At 33.8% G+C, this 19,433-nt stretch overlaps 3 protein-coding genes across 4 annotated transcripts; 2 read left to right on the top strand and 1 right to left on the bottom strand.

Annotated features, from left to right (window-relative positions):
• Positions 1,839 to 7,933, top strand: LOC109348640 (CLK4-associating serine/arginine rich protein). The gene is made up of 13 exons (XM_019589148.1): positions 1,839 to 2,138; positions 3,837 to 3,875; positions 3,965 to 4,107; positions 4,319 to 4,394; positions 4,578 to 4,869; positions 4,970 to 5,079; positions 5,210 to 5,257; positions 5,353 to 5,571; positions 5,830 to 5,931; positions 6,245 to 6,375; positions 6,560 to 6,698; positions 7,402 to 7,578; positions 7,667 to 7,933. The coding sequence occupies exons 1-13, from the start codon at positions 1,942 to 1,944 to the stop codon at positions 7,689 to 7,691; spliced, it is 1,698 nt and encodes a 565-aa protein (XP_019444693.1). The 5' UTR covers positions 1,839 to 1,941; the 3' UTR covers positions 7,692 to 7,933.
• On the bottom strand, positions 9,193 to 11,784 carry LOC109349401. The gene is made up of 5 exons (XM_019590186.1): positions 11,415 to 11,784; positions 10,749 to 10,939; positions 10,589 to 10,622; positions 9,879 to 10,492; positions 9,193 to 9,447 (listed from the first exon to the last, which is right to left on the bottom strand). The coding sequence occupies exons 1-5, from the start codon at positions 11,737 to 11,739 to the stop codon at positions 9,193 to 9,195; spliced, it is 1,419 nt and encodes a 472-aa protein (XP_019445731.1). The 5' UTR covers positions 11,740 to 11,784.
• LOC109348637 (PI-PLC X domain-containing protein At5g67130) lies at positions 15,202 to 18,867 on the top strand. Of its 2 annotated transcripts, none has more exons than XM_019589146.1 (9): positions 15,202 to 15,488; positions 15,629 to 15,721; positions 15,847 to 15,969; positions 16,051 to 16,188; positions 16,979 to 17,077; positions 17,214 to 17,517; positions 17,608 to 17,831; positions 17,932 to 18,018; positions 18,455 to 18,867. In XM_019589146.1, exons 1-9 carry the CDS (start codon positions 15,483 to 15,485, stop codon positions 18,635 to 18,637), a joined length of 1,257 nt encoding a protein of 418 aa, XP_019444691.1. In that variant the 5' UTR covers positions 15,202 to 15,482; the 3' UTR covers positions 18,638 to 18,867. The 2 variants fall into 2 exon arrangements, with proteins under 2 accessions (XP_019444691.1, XP_019444690.1); XM_019589145.1 differs by having other exon boundaries at positions 15,202 to 15,503.

Here is a 19,433-nt window from a genome sequence, read left to right as displayed (position 1 = left end):
AATATAAATCATTTCTGAAAAAATGCTCACGTATAAAAGTTTTATACAATGTCATTTCATTATTATCATTTATCTTTAATCATTATTAATTTTTTTAAAAATATAAATGAATGATGAATAATATAATGAATATATATAAATTTTTATCTATACTACTTATAAAGGGGAAACGCAAAATAACCACCCATCATGGTATAACTTGTGGTTCTTCCTATTTTGCCCTCACTATTTTATAATTTTTACAAAAAACTATATATAACCTATTGTTCATCTCCACCCAATGTATATTTCATATTAATTGATTAACTATTTCTTCTTTCTTACATTATAACTATCAGTTTTTTAATGTAGAATATGAATGTTAAAAAATTGAACATTACACCTATCGAATAAATTCAACTATAGATGATAAATATCTAACACAAAATATTATACTGTCATTTATGACATAAAACTACACATTATAAATGATATGAAAACGGGTTGGTAAATACGACAATGTCTATCAACACGCTAGTATTAATAATACATATATAAATATTACAATTAAGTTATATTATTATTTTACTTACAGTGGCAAACAAATTAAAAATTATAGACTAGTAGTAAGCCACATAGTAACTAGTAAGTAGATTTTTAATTTGTAGTACATCCATATCTTTGTGTCGCTCTAAGTGTCAGAATATGTGATTAGTTAAAAATATTTAATAATTATAATTTTAATTTAAATATTTCTTTAATCAATCAAAATTGATGATATATGGCCATAGAGAAATGATCCTTTTAATTGGAGCTGGGATTAAGGGAGTGGGGTTAACTTTTAAAATGGAGGGACGCATGGGGTTAGAATTTATTATTTTTACTTTTTCCAAGAAAGGGCGTGGAGGAGAATAGCAACAATTTTTTAATGAGAAAGTGGGTAAGGTTTTTTTTTTCCTTTTCTTTGGTCAAAGGTGACCTTCCAGTACTCAATTCTTTCTATTAATCGCTTCCGCAGCCACTTTGATTAAGATTATTATATAATTTTATTGTTATCTTTCTTCAATTGCCGGCTACCTTTGGCCATTTCTTTGTTATTCACATCTATAGCTGAGTTCTTAGGAACGGCCTTTATTTGGGAGTAAGGTTATGGAGCATAAATGGATAAATAATTTGGAAAATCTTTCATTTGTTTAAGAGTTGAATGAATGAGATGAGAAGATTTTGGAGGATTTCTGAAACCCTCCAAAACTCTTCATACGTCTACTTTTAAATGTCAAAATGGTTAAATATTTCTAGTAATATTATACAATTATACACTATTGTTAATTTCTCATTTTTAATTATATTTTTAAAGAAAAAGTATTCTTATATTATCATTAGTATACCCCCTACTTAAATTTCATACTCCCAAACAAAATCTACAATTTCATTATTTTTCACTTCCCTTCTTCCCCTTCCTAATCTTTTTGTCCTTATTTTTCATTTTCCTTCATAACTTCTAAACAAAGCCTAACGCGTGTAGTGATGATTCAATTTTTACTCTTTCTCTCATTTATAATGAACTAAAAGGGAAAATTTGCTTTAAATTTTGATAAATCTATATCCATATAAAATAATAAACGTGTATTTACTATTTATCACCATTCCATATAAACTTGCCATATTTATTTTTGGGCCAATGAGCCCCAAAGAAACTTTTATACCATGTCCTTTATTTTTGGGCCAAACCCATACGCACTAATTACATCCAAAATATATTGCAACTTTTACAACAACGAACGGGCCTTCTCCGTAGAAGAGAGGATCAAGCCCAGGCCCAGGCCCAGGCCCAAGAGAAGTGAGAAACTACATAGAACGAAAGAAGAGCAAAAGTATGAGATAGAAAATCGTGGCAGTGGCATTGAGGAATTGAACATTCAACATCTGGTGAATTAGGGTTCGGAGTTTTCGGAAACGAAGATGTGGCACGAGGCTAGGAAATCAGAGAAGAAGGTTCATGACATGATGGATGCAGCTCGAAAGAGAGCACAAAGACGAGCCGTTTACTTGGCAAAGAGGCGCGGTGATCCTCAACAATCAATTAATCTTGTTGGATTACGTTGTCGAACTTATAGAGATGATGTTATTTATCATGCTACCGAGGATCAACAGGGCCTGTTAGTTTTTCTTCCTAATAAAATTGAAGTTCCTTGCGCATATAACATATTCTAATCAATTAGTTCTTCTTATTAATTATTTAATCGTTTTTAAATGTTGAATTTGATTTAATGAATGTTTTGAATTACTGGTATACGTATTTTTCCATCTCAGTATTTGGCCATTGTTTGTTTTTGTGAAGATGTACTGTCTGTTAGGTATTTCTGTTAGTATTTTTTGTTTTATAATGTTGCTCATCTCTGTTACCTTTTAGGTCTAAAATTTACACTTTTCATTGATTTTTGGAGGCTTCAATTTAATTTAAGATCAAAAGAGACTCCTTAGTTTTGGTGCTATTGATATTCGCTAGAAGTAATACTGCAAAATGCATATATATACAGTGGCGGATGATGATCTAAAGTTTAGAGGGGCAATAATAATAATATTTAATTACAATTTATAATTAAAATTAATTGATTAACATTAAAACATAAATAAATATAAATAATATTAATTAACAACTAAAGATGTTAAATAAAATTGTATATTCTTTTAAGGATTTAAACTCATCGAATCAAAATTTCAGTTATTTCATTTTCAATATAAATCATCATGTTATTGGTACGAAATTCATCTTCATTAATGATTGAACAAGTGTATGCTATACCATATATTCAGAATATATTATCAAAGTCTATAACAACTACACCCCAATATGGAGTAATGATACTGCAATATCAAATTATCAATTGAGTAAATAAGAATATAGGATGAAGAAAGTATCGATGAAAATAACTTACAAACACTATATGAATTCATGAGTGACAAAGAGAATCATATAACAATTTTTTTGGTAACAAAAGCACTTCAAAAATGCACTTTCAATGATACAATGTTGATTTTTTCACTGTTGCTACAAGCCTGCAATGTTGTGTGAATCTGTGGTACAAAGTGAATAAAATAATGAAATTATCTGTGAGTCATGTGTGCTGTCCAAAATTGATAAATTAGGTTTTAATTTAAACACTCACTTGTAGGGTAAAGTAAATATTTTAATAAATTTGCAAAATAAATATGTCAAAATTATTACCCAAAAAAATATCTTACAATTTTTTACAAAATTCAGGGGGGCAGTTGCCCCCACCTGCTACAGTGAAGATCCGCCTCTGCATATATAGCGTTTGGTTAATTCTAAAACTTTTGTTTGTTTGATTGCCCAGAGCTTAGGTGTCAGTGCTTGTAGTTCAATTAAGGGTCCAATCTTTGTTGAATCTCTATGATATAGTTCAAACCATGGTGTGATATCCCAGTTATATGTCTGATGGTGTTATGGTTTGCCTATTATTTTTATACTGCCTACTTTTAGTTTTTTAACGTCTCTTTAGATTTTTGTTCCTCTTTATCTGTGGTTTTGGAATATTGACAAGGCATTAATTATTTCTTTTTTTCTCTGTTCGCTGCGTCAATAATTAAGAGTCAAAATAATAATGAGTAATAAGAATATTTGCAGTTCTTTGGTAAATGCTATTTCAACCAAATAAAATTATTTATACTTGTAATTGAATGTATTTAATAGCTTTCTTAATTTTTGTGCAACTACCTTAAAATATACATACATAAGAAATAATTGATTACTGCTAAAAGACCTTATGTCTGCTACCTATTTTTTTTCCGAATCATGCCCATGAGGTTGACCATATGCTTCATTTGTGTCTCAGGATACCTTGGAATGGAAAACAGGATATTTTGATTGACAGGTGCTGAGTTTTTCTACAATCTTTGTATGTTCATTTATCTATATTTGATTTATAACTCAGAATTGACGGTCAGTCCTATGTGTTTGCAGATTTGATGGGCGTGCTCTCCTTGATTTCATTCGGGAATCTGGACACAGGCGTGTCCAGGAAAAGACTGAAGAAGAAGAAGAATTAGAGGAGTTTGTTAATTTTGAGCGTTATCGGGATTTAGTAAAGCATCGGCGTAGAGGATGTCGGTACTTTTTTATTTCTCGACAATGTGTTCGATTATGATAACCTTAAGAGTTTGATTATTGTTGTCTTTTGTATTTTTTCTTTTCCTTCAACATTGTTTTTCATGATAAAGCAGTAAGGGACAAAAGGTTCTTTAGTTATGAACCCAATCTGAAATCTAGGGATTAATCTTGAAGATGAGTTTACAAATTTGGTTTTAATGCTGACAGTTACTGATGAGGAGGCTTTGCAACATGTCAATCAAGAGATGGAGGCCAAGGCTGCTGCTCCATATGCATCAGACAAGTTAGTTTATTAAGTAGTTAGTTTTAAGTTTTAGCATATTGTTTATTAACTAGTTTATGCTCCATTTTCTTTAACAAAATTCTGAGTAATTTGTAATAATTGGTATATGCTGCTTCATATGATGTATTGTTTGTATATTTCTTGACAGATGATCTTATTTTGTTTTTTCACGTGTACTTGTAGAGCTAATTTGTCACAGCCTGCTGCAAGCAAAGGATCGTACTCGCAGGTTGGGTTTTCTTATGATGGAAATGGAAAAGAGGAATCCCAGTTTTCGGATGACGATGATAACGAGGAAGATGAAGATGAAGATGATGATGAGGATTTTAACAGCGATGATAGCAATGATGAAGGGATGGAAATAATAGCGAAAGAATATGGGGTTAAAAGGTATGGTTGGCTTGTTTACATGGATAAGAAAGCCAAGGAGGAAGAAAAAAGGCAAAAGGAGGTTATCAAAGGTGATCCAGCAATTGTAAGTGAAAATGGTCATAGTAGAATGGAATGATGTTTCGGTTTTTCATATTTGTGGATGGTGTTATTGATTTTTCAATGGCATCTTATGATTTCTGTAGAGGAAGCTGAGTCGTAAGGAAAGAAGGAAGGCTTCTCAGATTGAAAGGGAGAGAGATAGAGATGCTACACGGATGTATGGTACTCGTGTGCTGCATCATGATCCCTACCGGTAGAAAAAAAATTGATTTTGGTCCTTCAGATTTGACTAAAAAAATGAAATTGTGATCCTTCTCACAAATGGGGATCACTGGTTATTATTGTATACCAGTCTTAATTATGCACTCAATACATGCATGCAGGGAAGCAAGACAGAGCCCTACATATGAAGCTTATTCTCGTTCTAGAAGGTATGTGCTTGCTTTTCTAGGTCTCTCATGATGATATTAAGTTATTTATTTATGAAGGACATTTATGGATTATTTTTGTCATTTGCCATTCACAGGTCGAGGTCCAGATCACGGTCGTACTCTCCTTCATACTCAAGGCGCTCTTCTCGTAGTGGTCGAGGTGGTCACTCCGATGATCTTCACCGAAGCAAAGCGAGGACCTCTAAAATAGAATACATCACAGAATTTGGGGGCTCTGGAGAAGCAGACGATTCCAAACGTCAAGGATTTTCTCCACCACGATCTCCTCCATCTCAACTTGATACATTAAACCGGTCGGAGCACTGGACCTTTAATTCTTGCCAAGATAGATTGGACTTTTCTCTGCTTCAGCATATCACACATTTTGCTGCCTGAGACAATTTTTTGTGCTTTAGGAGGAGGCTTCCTATTTGAAGCTTCCAAGTGGACGTAGGAGGAGGCTTCCTATTTGAAGCTCAATGTTCCCTGAAATAAATTTTGCATAACTAACTACCTGTGAGTTGCATGAGAATGTTGCACTTGTTTTATCTGATACCTCTGCTTACTTGCAGGCCGTCATCTGGTTGCATACTTGAGGCATTGCATGTGGATCCTGCTTCTGGTGTATCTATTGATAAGGATAAGAGCACTAAGGTGTTGAAACCATCATTAAGGTATGCCATCACACTCCACAGTATATACTTCACCCCAAAAAGGAGTCTACATGTGAAGGGAGTTCTTACTATATATGAATTTTATGGTACTACTTTCTAGTGTTGTACTCTGTACTATTGACCATTAATTTTGTATCAAGATTCATTTCACATCTTCCTACACTTAATACTACTGCCAGTTAGGCAAGCGCACTGTTGGAAAATTACTTATTTTATTCTTTATTTCTTTCATTTTTTTATTTTTAAAACTTTAGCTGTCTGAATATCTTTTATTTCAGTATTAGTTTGATCGTAGCTGTTCTTTTTTCCACAGCACATCTTCAGCATTGGCAAAATTGAAGGCAAGTGGCTCTGGAGGGCCCTTAAAACTTCAACCAGGGGAGAAGAAAGAAACTCCTCAAGAAAGACTTAAAAGGATCATGAACAAACAACTCAACAAACAAAGTATGACTGTTTGGATAATTTATCTTCGTTACAGATCAATGCATTCTTCAATATCTTCTCATGTAGTGCATTACTTTTGGTTTGTGTTCTACTAATTTTTTTTTCATGAGTAAGTCTAGTGTTTTCTTTCTTTCTGGAATCTATATATTCTTGATCTAATCTCTGTAACGGTTTGCCTGTGCAGTACAAAAGGACACTGCTGCAGAAATAGCTAAGAAAAGGGAGCAGGAGCGGCAAAGGCAGGAAAAGCTTGCTGAAACTAGCCGATCGAGTCGTTATAGGCGCCGGAGCCGCAGCAAGAGTTACAGCCCTTCCCCTCGAAGGTGGGTTCATTGCACTTTGCTCATGTTAGATGTATGTGAGCACTTAATGGATTCACAACATAAAGACTAAGATACCATCATGAACTTTGTACCAGGGCAAGTTGCAAGAATGTTTATTAAATGCTTGTTAGCTCACATTGGGTACGGTACCCTGCAAAAAAAGTTACGATAGAATTCCCCCTAGATAAGTGGCAGTAGAAGCCTTTGCTATGGAATGGTTCAACACACAGGACTATAGTCACTAAAACCAATTTTGCGTAATGTTGAGTGGTTCGTAGCCATGTTGAAATTGCATGAGGAACATCAGTTTGTACCTTTGTTAATTTGTATTAGATAAATAGGCAATGTTTTAGTTTACAAAGTCAAGGATATCTCTTTTAGTTTGAATTACCAAGTTAGGAATAGTTACTTCCTGGTCTCTGTTTTTTATTTTTATCTTGTTATTGTTCATTCATTTCAACTCATACTTTAGGTGTTCTATATGGTACTAATGTTGGCTAATTCATTTGAAGGCTTTAGTTTGTGTATCGGAGGAATTCGTCAGTAATGTAAATTTTAGCAACATTATTAAGGTGTCTATATATATATATATGAGACTGCTGATTATTTGAATGAAAGCCCAAGTATAATCAGTTATTTCATAAATAGAGTCTTGCTGTGTTTCCCCTTGTTTAATAAGAACTTATTATATGATTAATTGCAGAAGGTACAGGCATAGTAGAAGTCCACATAGAGGCAGGGGTTCCGGAAGATATTATTCTAGTTCCCGTTCGCGCTCACGGTCTCGCTCCCGTCCGCGCTCTCGGTCTCGCTCCCGTCCGCGCTCTCGGTCCCGCTCTCACCCACGCTCTCGATCTCCTTCATATTCTCGTTCTCCCAGGTAATTGTTATGGTTTCCATTAGCATGTCCTATTTGAAATTTATGCCACATCAATATATCTCAAATAAAAGAGTGATTGACATTTCAGGTCAAGGAACCGTTCAAGGCACTGATTGAACCTGGGTTGCAAGTAGAAAGTTTGAGGGTGGTTTTTGTTTAATCTGTTTATATATGGATTTTATTGCTCCGAAGTGCTGAGGGTAACAATTACTATATTATGTTTTTGGTTGAGATGTGTTGTAGCTTGCATTCTTTAAAACTGTCACTAAAGGAGTTAACATATTTTCAACATATTTATGAAGTATTTCTAGAAAATGATGTCAGATGCATCTTGTCTATCAAAATCTGTTTCACTTCCCACTCTCCCATAAAAATATATAAGTTTGCTTGAAGTATTCTTGAAAGAAAATGAATATTGAACTATTAACAGATATTTACTTACCAACACATACTACAAGTCATTTTGGTGTGTATCGTTGAACACCAACGACCCTCTTCAGTTAGAAGGAAAAGCGTGTGAAAGTTGAGTTCACGGTATAGGTCTCATGCTGTTGGTGAAATAGAAGTCTTTCTAAACTTAAAACAACCCTTGTCAGTAAAGTTCAGAGCATTATCGTACTTGCTGATGCATTATCAACTTAATTAGAAGTTATAAACAATTTTCTTTGATAGAAGATTGACTAATAGGGAACTTCGATTTCAAAATTTGAAGTTTTACTCTATCTTTAAAGTAAGTATAATAACATTGTTGTCTTCGCATTTTATTTTATCTTAATTGTTATTCTTTAAATGAGTTAAATTCCTAGCAAAATCAATAAGAGATGTATCATAAGAGCAATTTATCATTTTAATGAAAGTACGATGACACTAATTATATAGGTTATTGCATCAAATTATTTTAATACCAAGTTAAATTATCAAGGAATTACACACATATGTTGTGCACAAAATGTTTTCTTCAACAATGGAAGAGGGAAATGACGAAGATCTAATACAAAACTTGAGGTCTTTTACTTTCTATGAATCGCAACTTGTATACGGAACTTTCCCATTAGCCTAATACAAATCCATACTGATTCTTGTGAGCAAGCAAGATATTAATACATGAAGGAAGGTTTCCCATTTATAGTAGTGTTTCTTGATCATGAAAATATAATCTTGGACGCAGACGAAATTGGAAAAGAAAAGTCCATCGTCAATGGATAAGATAGTAAACAAGCTGAGAAGGGCACAGATGAAAACTGAAAAGAAGAGATGCTCTATGTGCTAGATCAAGCATAGAGCATAGCCAAGGTTCAATAGTTGCATGGGCTAACTTCACGTGCTATAACAAAACTAGAAATTAATTAAGATCTCGACGAAGATACTACATAGTTGGTTCTCATACTTTAGAGACTACGAGTATAATAGGAGCATCCGTTGACAAAAGGATCACTCTAATATGATCATTTTCTGTTAACCAAACTTAACAAATTTACCACTAATAATCACTATGTTTTTCCATGTATGGAATTTACAGATGTTAATTGAAGTTGATGCAACAATTTCACTTAAATGTAGCTTCCATACATATTCATGATGATTATTAAAGGATCTATAGCGCATGAAGACACATCAATCTGATTTGAAGTGATGTTCAATTGATCCCAGAAGAGTGGAATTAACATAATCTTGGGGACTGTGAGCAGGTAACCCTGGAATTAGTATACCAAGTAATCTAAAACTAAACAAAAACCATCCTTCTCTGTAGTGAGGTCCTTTCATGTACGCAATGGTAAAGCTCCTTATTAGTTCCAAAACAGCATTGTAAATCATGGGTATCATGCACCATAACGAGAAATAGTTCTTGTTTGGTTCTTCATCAAGAACCTGCATTGAAATCAAATAAAGTTATCAGACACTAACCAAATAGTAAAACAAACACTATCTAAGCATGAATTTTTTATTTACTTTTGCTCAGCAAAGGAAAGAAACTACAATAAAATCCTCGTTTGATCATTGATGTGAACTCTAACTCTATTTAGTTCAACTTGTTTCCCATCAGTGATATAAAATAGTAGTATGGAAGATTTGCATTCAAGGCTTGCATTTTTTTAAGGAATTGTAATGATACAAAATAGTGGTATAGAACACTTTTGTTCGTTATAATTGTTGCATATGTCATGCGTTTACTAAAAAACAAGACTAAAAGTATATCTAAAAATTGTGCTGTAAGTTTTTTCTTTTAAAATTGTCTATGTAAATATATTAAAAACACACTTGTTTGAAGATCAACCTTAAACAAAAAATCATCAACGTACCTGGACTTCATAGTGTCTGTTAAAGAAAAGGCAAAGCCCGAAGTGCTTGAACAGCAAGTCCTCATCATCATAAGGCAACCTTGGAACTATGTCATTATTATAAACAAACCTGCAATAGATTATAGAATTTTCCCTCAATTTTTGTTTCATGTATGTTGCATATGCTTCATCTCCAACTCTTGGTTGCCCAAATGTGTAGATCCCTTGAAGCCTCTCCATTAGCAACTTCTCATCATGCAAGAACATGATTGTGGGAAACAAAATCGCCAATGCTCCACCTAAACTATGTCCTGTCACTATAAACTTTGCTTTATGGTTTTCACTGAATGCTTTTCTTAGTATATCCCTAACAACATAATAGGCTAAGGGGGAGAGGTTTTCATCTCTTTGAATCTCCTTAGGGTACCCTTCATTCTTTTGTAGCCCTAAGGCTTTCATAAAACCACCATGCATTCTTCCAACTCCATGAATCTCATACCATGATATGTCAAGGTCAGTGCACCAATCATCTGCATTAAAGGGTTCTGTTCCTCTGAATGCCACGACATAAGTATCACTGTTCTCAGATTTGTCTAGAAAAATCAAGAGTTGGGTTGTGACCTTTCCCATATATTCTGCCAAATTAATATTCATCAGTTAATCACTCTTCCAAAAAAAAGTTTAAATTTATGAATATTTTCAATAAGGTATATATGCTTTTCGGATCTTACCATTCCAGCATTCAAAAAATCCTATGAATTCCATCTACAAAAGAACACAAATAAATAAATAAATAAAAGATTAATTTGGGGTGCAGCAAAATGAATATATTCGATAATTTTGAGAGATAAAATGAGTCAAAATATTTGGAGTTTAATTTTATAGGAGTACCTTCCAATCATTTGTGATTGTAGCATTAAGGAAAGCTGCATTCTCATAGCATGCTTTTGAAGCCATCATAGCTAGTGAAACATAATACCTGCTATCTTCACGCTTGAGGTTACTCAATTTTACTCGTCCATCCAAATTTCCAATAGAAGACATAAATGTGTGTGATGCACAATCTGGGATAACCAGCTTACCTATTTATATTCATGAAATTAAATGCTGCACAAATTCTCTTTAAATATGGTGACTCATTCCTCTTATTTTAACTTCGTTAAACTAGTACTTACATTAATATAGTGATGTTTGGAGAGTTTGCATAATTACTATAAATAATGAGCTATTACCTCTCATAAATTACTATATATATATAAAGTAATTGTCTATCAAATTCGCCATCTGTAAATTCATTTTGCCATATGTCTGACATTTAGCCTAGCTACAAGATGTTATATATGTACGCATTGATTGAATACTTTTAACTTTTAAGTCGTTTTTTCTCACAAAAATCAATATTCCATACATATCATTCCACCAAAAAAGAATACTATCATTATGCGGGGGAATGTATTAAATTTCGGATGATTTGTACAAGCTAGCTATACGAGCAATTGTAACATAAAATTAGCTTGACATAAATATATTCAAGCAGAAAAAAGGAATCAAACTAACCTGTAAGAAAGTTAAATGGGATCCTATGAAGACCACCGTTGAGAATAACCATGTTGATGAACCATTCAACCCAATATCCGAATGTTGCAAGTGGCTTGGCCACAAACATCATAATCTTCTGGAGCATGACAGAGATAAATATTAGCCAACGATGCCGAAAGCTTTCGTCCACCAAAGGGCCTTCTTTATTGCTCTCCACAAATTTCCTATGCCCTAAGTTATTAGAAAATAAGACACGAATGATATCAAAGAAATGAGCTTCTTCAGGCTTCAACAGCATATAGCTCTTGGCGAAGCTCTTGTTGCAGTGGTTGTTGGATGCCATGGCTAATCAAACTAAAGTGGAGGGAGAGAAAACCACGACAGGGTAGTCGTGTTGTCCTCAAAATGTGATCACTTTTATAATTATATATAGATTTAACTCGTTTAGTTTTATTAGGGCTAGTTGGTTGGTCAATTTTATTATATTCATTTCATGTTTCATCGTGGAACGCATTAAACATTAGAGCACATGCATGTAACACTTCAATTGAAATGATTTTTATAACAAAGAGTGAGAAGAGTGTTAGAAATTTATGTCACCTGCCACATCTCAAATGCAAGGTTTCATCCACTGCCACATTGATGTGGGTTTAGAGGAACTCCTATGTTCATGTCACCTAATTCTGTTAATAAAATCGAGTATATATGAGTCTCTGATTGATATAAGGGCTCGTTGTTGCACCGTGGTGGAGATGCTCGCTGGAAAACATGCACGCGACTTGGGGACCAACAAGAACGTTTGGTACTTGTTGGTTCAAATCGACATTGGAGATAGAACTCTGAATATTCAAGAAAAGTTATGAGAATAAGAGAAAGATTTTATGAGGAAGTGTTCGTTAATTAAGAGTCCTAGAAAGAGATGCACTGCATAGATGCGTCTAATTCTCATGCATTACTTTGACTCCAACGACATCGTCTCATTAATTGAAGCCAGTTAATAATGAGCGTTTGCCATTGCTGGTTAGTAACATCGATTTTCCTGTATGAACTTCTAGTCAAACAACTTCATTTATTTATTTATCGTTTTGGCTCAAGTTTTTGTTCCCCAACTTATCTGTTACTCTTGTGACTGAAAAAATATAAATAGAAGGATATAATAATTATTACATTTAGTTTTTTTTGCTTTTCCTTTTATAATAATTCTATCTCTAGTAGTATTTGAGAGGAGTCTAACTTCCAAAAGAATAATAGTTATTAGATATTAGATGGATAAAATCAAGTTTGAACTTTAATAGAAGGGTACCTATTATATATTTTGCCAAACTTATTTGATTGGGATTTTGACTGTGTTTAGTTCACAATCCATAAATACAATTTGGTTATGCTAATCCAAGATGTAAAGTCAATATTAAAAAATTAAAATATTGACTCTTACTGTTAGATTTTGCATTTTTAGTTTCTTAGGAATTACCTAATGGTAATGGTTAGCAAAACCTGTACAATTTTTATTTGATTTTTTCATTTGCTATTTCTTTTCTGTTTTTATGTTTTCAGTTCTCTATTTATTTTTATTTCTTAATTTTAGCCATTAAAACTTAAAAGAAATTTCACGTATCGAACTCAAATAAATTTTGCAAAAACCTTTATGTTTAAATTCTTACATTGCTTGATGATGATACGTTTATGATGTTTAAATTGAATGATAGCTACCGAATAGGTGATTTCATGCATGTGATGAGCAACCATCATAGCTCATCTTTCAGTCAAATTTCGCTAACTGAAATGGTTATTTTCAAGATATATAAAGTTTTCTCCTTTAAAAAAATGTTATTTTCAATATATGTATAGTCTTGTGATAGTTTGATTGCAATATAATAGTAATAAATGTTTAACGACTCTTCCTTGTTCTCTTATCTGGCTGTACAACTTCGTGGAGGACCATTAAACATTGATCAAACGCAATGTCTTTACATAACAAAACAGAACAGCATTATCAAAAGGTTATATTTTTTATTAAATAATATGATATTCAAAATTCAAAATTTAAATCTATCCCTTTTAATCATATACTTTTTTAAAATCTCCAAAAAAAATGAACTTAAGGCAATTGATTTTTGTCAATTTCAGTATAACAGTGGTACTAAATATTTCCTGAAATTACTTGGAATTAGAATAAACTATATCAAACCCTTGCATTAAATTATACAAAATGTAAGTACTTATGGAATAAAATATGTTTAGTTATCTTAAGCGAGCAGCTCAGGTTGAGAATGAGTTGTTCGAAATAAAGGAAAAACAATTACTTCAAACTTTGATAAGTACAAACAAGTTCCATCCCGGCTAAATATGATCATCATCTTAGCTTGGATAGGCCTCTTAATGTCGTGCAAAGGTCCCACATCTCACATCAAAAATTTTGAAGTCTATTAGCACGCTCGACTTTTGGCCATATTTATAGATTCGGGCAATTGTTCCATCCCAATAAATGATTCTCATTTTGATCGGGATAGGCCTCTCAATGCCAACTAAAGGTGGACATCTCACGAGATCTTACGATGTGATCCAGTCAACTAGACAATCCAGAGAAGTACGTTGTTGAAATGACACAACCCTATGAATTAGTATTGAGATCACACCTTTGCTATCCACATGTCACGCCGCCAATACATGATTGTCATGTTGCCTGCAACACTTGCATATGCCACATGGCGTATGCCACTTGCAATTCTTACTAACTTCCTGTTGTATAACAACGAGATGCCTAAAATACGGCTACTGAACGCAATATAGGCTATAAGTCAACTATCTATAGAGAACGACTTTGCCAAATCTGTTTGACACAAATAAAAGCAGTCTCATGTCTGTCCAGGGCAGACCAACAAGCCCAAACAACCGACTGTGCCAATATCATCTGCTAGTAAATATTTCATGCATAATTCCACTATAAATAAGGATTCACTCCAAATATTATTACTCTCTTATCTTGAACTCTTACTATTGTATTTTATTCTCTCTAATCTCTCACCCCATTCATATAGTAACTTAAGCGTCATAGTCCATTTTTAGGTACCTCACCGGCGTCCAAGCAACTATAAAAGACATCTCGCTCATACAATAGTGTGACTCATCCACCCACAACCACACTAAAGAACACTACCCAAATTTCCCCATCACTCCCATAATAAAACACTGCATATAAAAAAAATACAAAATGTTGAATTAATACAATTAATTTAGTTTCATTAATTTTAGAAAATGAACTCAATCCCAACTTGATGACATCAATTTTTATAATAACCAGTTTGGATATATTCATCGTCCGTACAACTGGTTTGACACATTATTAGAGTTTTTTATTTTACATATTTTTTATTTTGTTTTTTAGTCTAAAAACACAAATTATCTTTTATCTGGAATTAAAAATACAATAAATCAAGCACATTCTTGGTAATCAAATTATGTAAAATTTTCTAATTCTAGCACACATCTCACAACTAACAATTGTTAAATCTTGAATGAAGGTCAATTCAAGTTGCATTCAATTATTGACTATAACTAAAATATTGTTAAGAATGACTACAAAAAAATTGTTAACAATAATTTCATTCCTAACTACCGCTTTAACTATCATTATTAGTATTTACGCGTTTCTATTCCAATTTCAGAAAAGAAAAAAGCAACTTTCTCCTTTGAACCTTCTCCTATGACTCTATATATTTATTAAAAAAAAGGTGAGAAGAGAGATAATTGAAGAAGAGGTTCCACCAAGAAAAAGAAAATAAAAAGGAAGAAAAGTTCAATTCGAGATAATAGAATAGAAGACAAAACGTCACGCGATGACGTGTCTTGATATAAAATTGTAAAGGCACCTAATGCCTTTGGTTTCCCAATCACCACTTTCCCTCCTTCACCAAATCCCATTGTCCTTTCATTCTTTTGAGTTCTTTCTTTCTTTTTCTTCTTCTTCCTCCTCACAGTCACAGACTTCAAATCTATCTGCACAAATAAAATAAACAATAAGTGAGTCTGTGACTGAAAGAAAGTTAATATATATAGCGAGTTTCTCTCAAAGCATACAAGTCCATAATGAAGGCAAGACAACGCTATGTTAATTATAGCTATAGCTATAGCTATATTACATTTTTATTTTAATTTATTTGCATTGCATATTCATCATCTCTTTTGAATCCTTCCATACATTAAGCCTACGTTTGATGTTTTGTTTTCTGCAGAGGTTGTTACATAGTACCATTTGTGTTCGTCATTTCCAAACACAACTTGTTCTAATTGCTATTTTTATGTTTGCATGTTCATCCAGCCTCAAGGTTTGTTTTTTATTTATTTATTTATAATTTTGATATTCTAATCCTAATTAGTACATTATTCATTTAATTTTGATTTGAATGAGTTTGTTGGATTTAGATAATTGCAAATTTGTTGGATTTAGCAGATCGGAGAAACTTGTGGATCGGATAAAACATGTGATGGTGGTCTCAGCTGCCAAACATGCCCTGCAAATGGGAACACAAGACCTAGATGTACCCGGATGCAGCCTTTAAGCCCCACAACCAAAGTTTGTATCTTTCCCCAATTTCTATGACTTATGTGTGTTTAAATTTATGTTAGTTAATTGTTTTGGGATTTTGATTTTCAGGTTAAAGGCCTACCATTTAACAAGTATTCTTGGCTTACAACTCATAATTCCTATGCTCTGGCCGGGGCGAGATCGGCTACCGGATCTTTCATTATAGCCCCCATGAACCAGGAAGACACAGTTGTTGATCAACTCAGAGTAATAATATTCTGATTCTCCTTTATTCCTTGTATTTCTTTATTATCATGTTTGTATTAATCTGGTATTGCGAATAGTCTAGCTGTTGGAGTGTGTAGTTAAAGGATGATATAAAACAAATAAGGATGGGCCATGTTATGCTTAAAAAAACAGGACTAAAACTGAGATTCGACCTCAACTACTGATTACTTTATCATTAAGTTAATTGATTAATAAATTAGGAGGAATATCATATCTGACAACTAGCTTTTTGTGTATATTTGTTACTTTATACGGGTTTCTTTGTCTGCATTTGTTTTCAATTTATGTTGAGGATTAAAAACACAGTTAACATGGAAAGACCATGAAAACAAACAGCTTACCTTATTCTTTTGGAAAGCATAAATGGCTAGAGGTTGACCATGTGCAACCTACACAATAATTCATGCATACATTAGTTGTCTTTGTATTGTTTCTTAAACACATGGAAATGAACATCTATCATGTAGTGTATAACTACAACATCTAAATACAGATTATTTTTTTCTGCATTTTCTGTTTTTTTAATCAAATAACTATAATTTAAGTTTAGTGGCAAATGTGATGGTTCATCACATTTACAACATATTACAATCCATTTTATGATTCCCACATCAAATTGAAGGTTATGCATCTTTATGAATTAAGGAAAGTAATTAATGACATTCTAATCCCCCTCCCCCCAGCTAGATCACTCACGTAAAATTGAAACTCCAATCTCTAATCTTGTGGATGACCTCTTACACTTAATTTTTTCACTTTATTCTGGCAGAATGGAGTTCGAGGATTCATGCTAGATATGTATGATTTTCAGAATGACATCTGGTTGTGTCACTCTGCTGAAGGCAAATGTTACAACTTCACTGCATTCGTAAGTGCGTGGCTCTCTTCTCTAATTCCTTCATTATTGTCAAAACATTGGTCCATTCCTTGTTTTGGTGTATCATTTTCCAGTGACTAATGGAAATACTTATTACCGTGTGTCAAATGTTTATGCCCGTCTGCAGCAACCTGCCATAAACGTGCTTCGAGACATAAAGTCATTTCTAGATACAAATCCATCTGAAATTGTCACCATCATCATTGAGGACTATGTCACATCTCATCAAGGCCTAACTAAGGTCTTCCAAGGTTCAGGCCTTAGCCAGTACATGTTTCCATTGTCTCGGATGCCCAAGGATGGCGGAGATTGGCCAACCGTGGATGACATGACCCAAAAGAATCAGCGCTTGGTCGTCTTCACCTCCAAACAATCGAAGGAAGCTTCTGAGGGCATTGCCTACCAGTGGACATATATGGTAGAAAACCAGTGTGAGTTGCATGTCTTGGTCTTTTCATTGGTAACACGTTTTAATCAACAATGGTGACTAATGATGATTTTGTGTCGTGTTGGAATTTCAGATGGAGATGAGGGTATGAAAGCTGGTTCTTGTTCGAACCGCGCGGAATCACCAGCAATGGACACAAAGTCTAGGTCACTGGTTCTAGTAAACTATTTTCACAGTACTCCAAATCGATCTCAATCCTGTGCTGATAATTCGGCTCCATTAGTTAGCATGCTGAAGACTTGTGAAGTAGCAGCCGGCAACCGGTGGGCAAATTTCATTGCTGTTGATTATTACCAGGTAGCTGTTTAAATTTTGATCATACCGATCATAATTTCTTCTCAACTTAGCAAACAGTTCATGATTTATTGATTATAAATTTATAATAATGATGTTGAAGAGGAGTAATGGGGGAGGAGCACCAGAAGCTGTTGATGAAGCAAATGGTCATCTTACTTGTGGGTGTGACAGCATTGCCTATTGCAAGGTTTCATTTCTCATACCTTTGTTTAGTTACTTCTGCATTTTGTACTTTTTGGGGTAACAAATCAATCTTATGTGTTAGGAACCCCACAAACAAAATTGAGAGATTGGTAGAAACAAACTAAGAAATTAAACAGTTTTATGTAAAGACTGAGAATTGCAGAAAGATTTCTCCTCCAAGAATTTCCCCTTTCACATACAAACTCTAATTCTGCACATGATTCCCTTCTACCTTATTTCCTCCTTCCTTCCTAGCAATTATCTATTTATCATTTTATCATATACTGTTGGTAAATGTTAAAACATGTTGGAGTGATTAAACCGTAATTGTACACTGGGAAACTCTAATTGTTTTAATAACCTTAGCTTACAACTTCGTTGAATAGACAATGACATGAGTAACCCTCAACCTTGTATTTAACCGCGCATTGTGACTACAGGCAAATACTACGTTTGGCACTTGTGACGTTCCACCCATGTCTCCGCCACCACCTGCGGCAGAAACTCCAACAGAAGGAAATCAGCAGCCTGTCAGTAATTCTGCAAACATTGCTCATGCTGATAGACTGGTCATGCTGGTGCAATGGGTTTCTGTGTGGGTTTTGCTAAGACAACTTTCTTGACATGGTTATAGATTGCCATTTGTTTGGAGGATCTTAAGCTTGTGAAAATATGTAATGATTGTATGTTGTATACATTGAGTTCAGATGGTTCGGCCAATTTGATTAGTTGGAGGCTTGTATGGAATCTGAGTCATTTGTTAACATTCTTTGGCTGATTATTGACATACACGTACTATAACTTGTTTCATGAGAGAACTCACTTCCTATATCGGCGATTGTTAACGTTTCTTATACAACATTGTGTCACTTTGTGTGTCATGAGTGAAAGCATAAATCTATTAATCAGTCAACTCAACATTTTAATATTTTGTAGTGATTACAACTTTGTGATGCAGGAGTAATAGTGTGTTATAGAGGATGTCATTTCCAATTGTTCAAATGACATACAATGCTTCTCAAATGCACAATTCAATTGTGTGATAAGTTGCTTAATGAACTTCCAAATTTAAGAGAATGGGAAGGACAAATACCTGTAATAGATACATGCAACAAAAATCGAACGGATTCATTCATTGTCGATGATATGCCATGCGCAGGACTAGTCGTTCATTGTCAATGTCGGCCTTGGCACAAATATGTTAGCATCGATGTTCGCTTTGTCGGTTTTCAAGAAGAGAGATGAAAGTCATGCGACAGCATTGTGGATGATGTGATCACTGAGTTGCAGCGGATGAGAATGATAGAAAGAGGCGTAGAAGGGTGCAATTGAATTGGGCTTCATCTGAATATCTCACCTATGATCAATAAGGATTAACAATGGGTTCGATGATAAAATGTGGATTAGTGAGTCTTCTGA

Source organism: Lupinus angustifolius, chromosome LG06, assembly GCF_001865875.1.
Source record: "Lupinus angustifolius cultivar Tanjil chromosome LG06, LupAngTanjil_v1.0, whole genome shotgun sequence".
Taxonomy (NCBI): Eukaryota; Viridiplantae; Streptophyta; class Magnoliopsida; order Fabales; family Fabaceae; genus Lupinus; species Lupinus angustifolius.
Note: the sequence above shows the minus strand (reverse complement) of the source record. Positions and strands in the feature narration are given on the sequence as shown.

Coding starts and splice junctions, on each gene's coding strand:
- LOC109348640 (XM_019589148.1), top strand. CDS start 1,942: ATGTGGCACGAGGCTAGGAAATCAGAGAAGAAGGTTCATGACATGATG. Junction 4,108..4,318: donor AAAGCATCGGCGTAGAGGAT/GTCGGTACTTTT, acceptor TAATGCTGACAG/TTACTGATGAGGAGGCTTTG. Junction 5,080..5,209: donor CTGCATCATGATCCCTACCG/GTAGAAAAAAAA, acceptor ACATGCATGCAG/GGAAGCAAGACAGAGCCCTA.
- LOC109349401 (XM_019590186.1), bottom strand. CDS start 11,739: ATGGCATCCAACAACCACTGCAACAAGAGCTTCGCCAAGAGCTATATG. Junction 10,623..10,748: donor CAATCACAAATGATTGGAAG/GTACTCCTATAA, acceptor GTTCTTTTGTAG/ATGGAATTCATAGGATTTTT. Junction 10,493..10,588: donor ATTTTTTGAATGCTGGAATG/GTAAGATCCGAA, acceptor TTAATTTGGCAG/AATATATGGGAAAGGTCACA.
- LOC109348637 (XM_019589145.1), top strand. CDS start 15,483: ATGAAGGCAAGACAACGCTAT. Junction 15,970..16,050: donor CTTTAAGCCCCACAACCAAA/GTTTGTATCTTT, acceptor TTTGATTTTCAG/GTTAAAGGCCTACCATTTAA. Junction 16,189..16,978: donor CAGTTGTTGATCAACTCAGA/GTAATAATATTC, acceptor TTATTCTGGCAG/AATGGAGTTCGAGGATTCAT.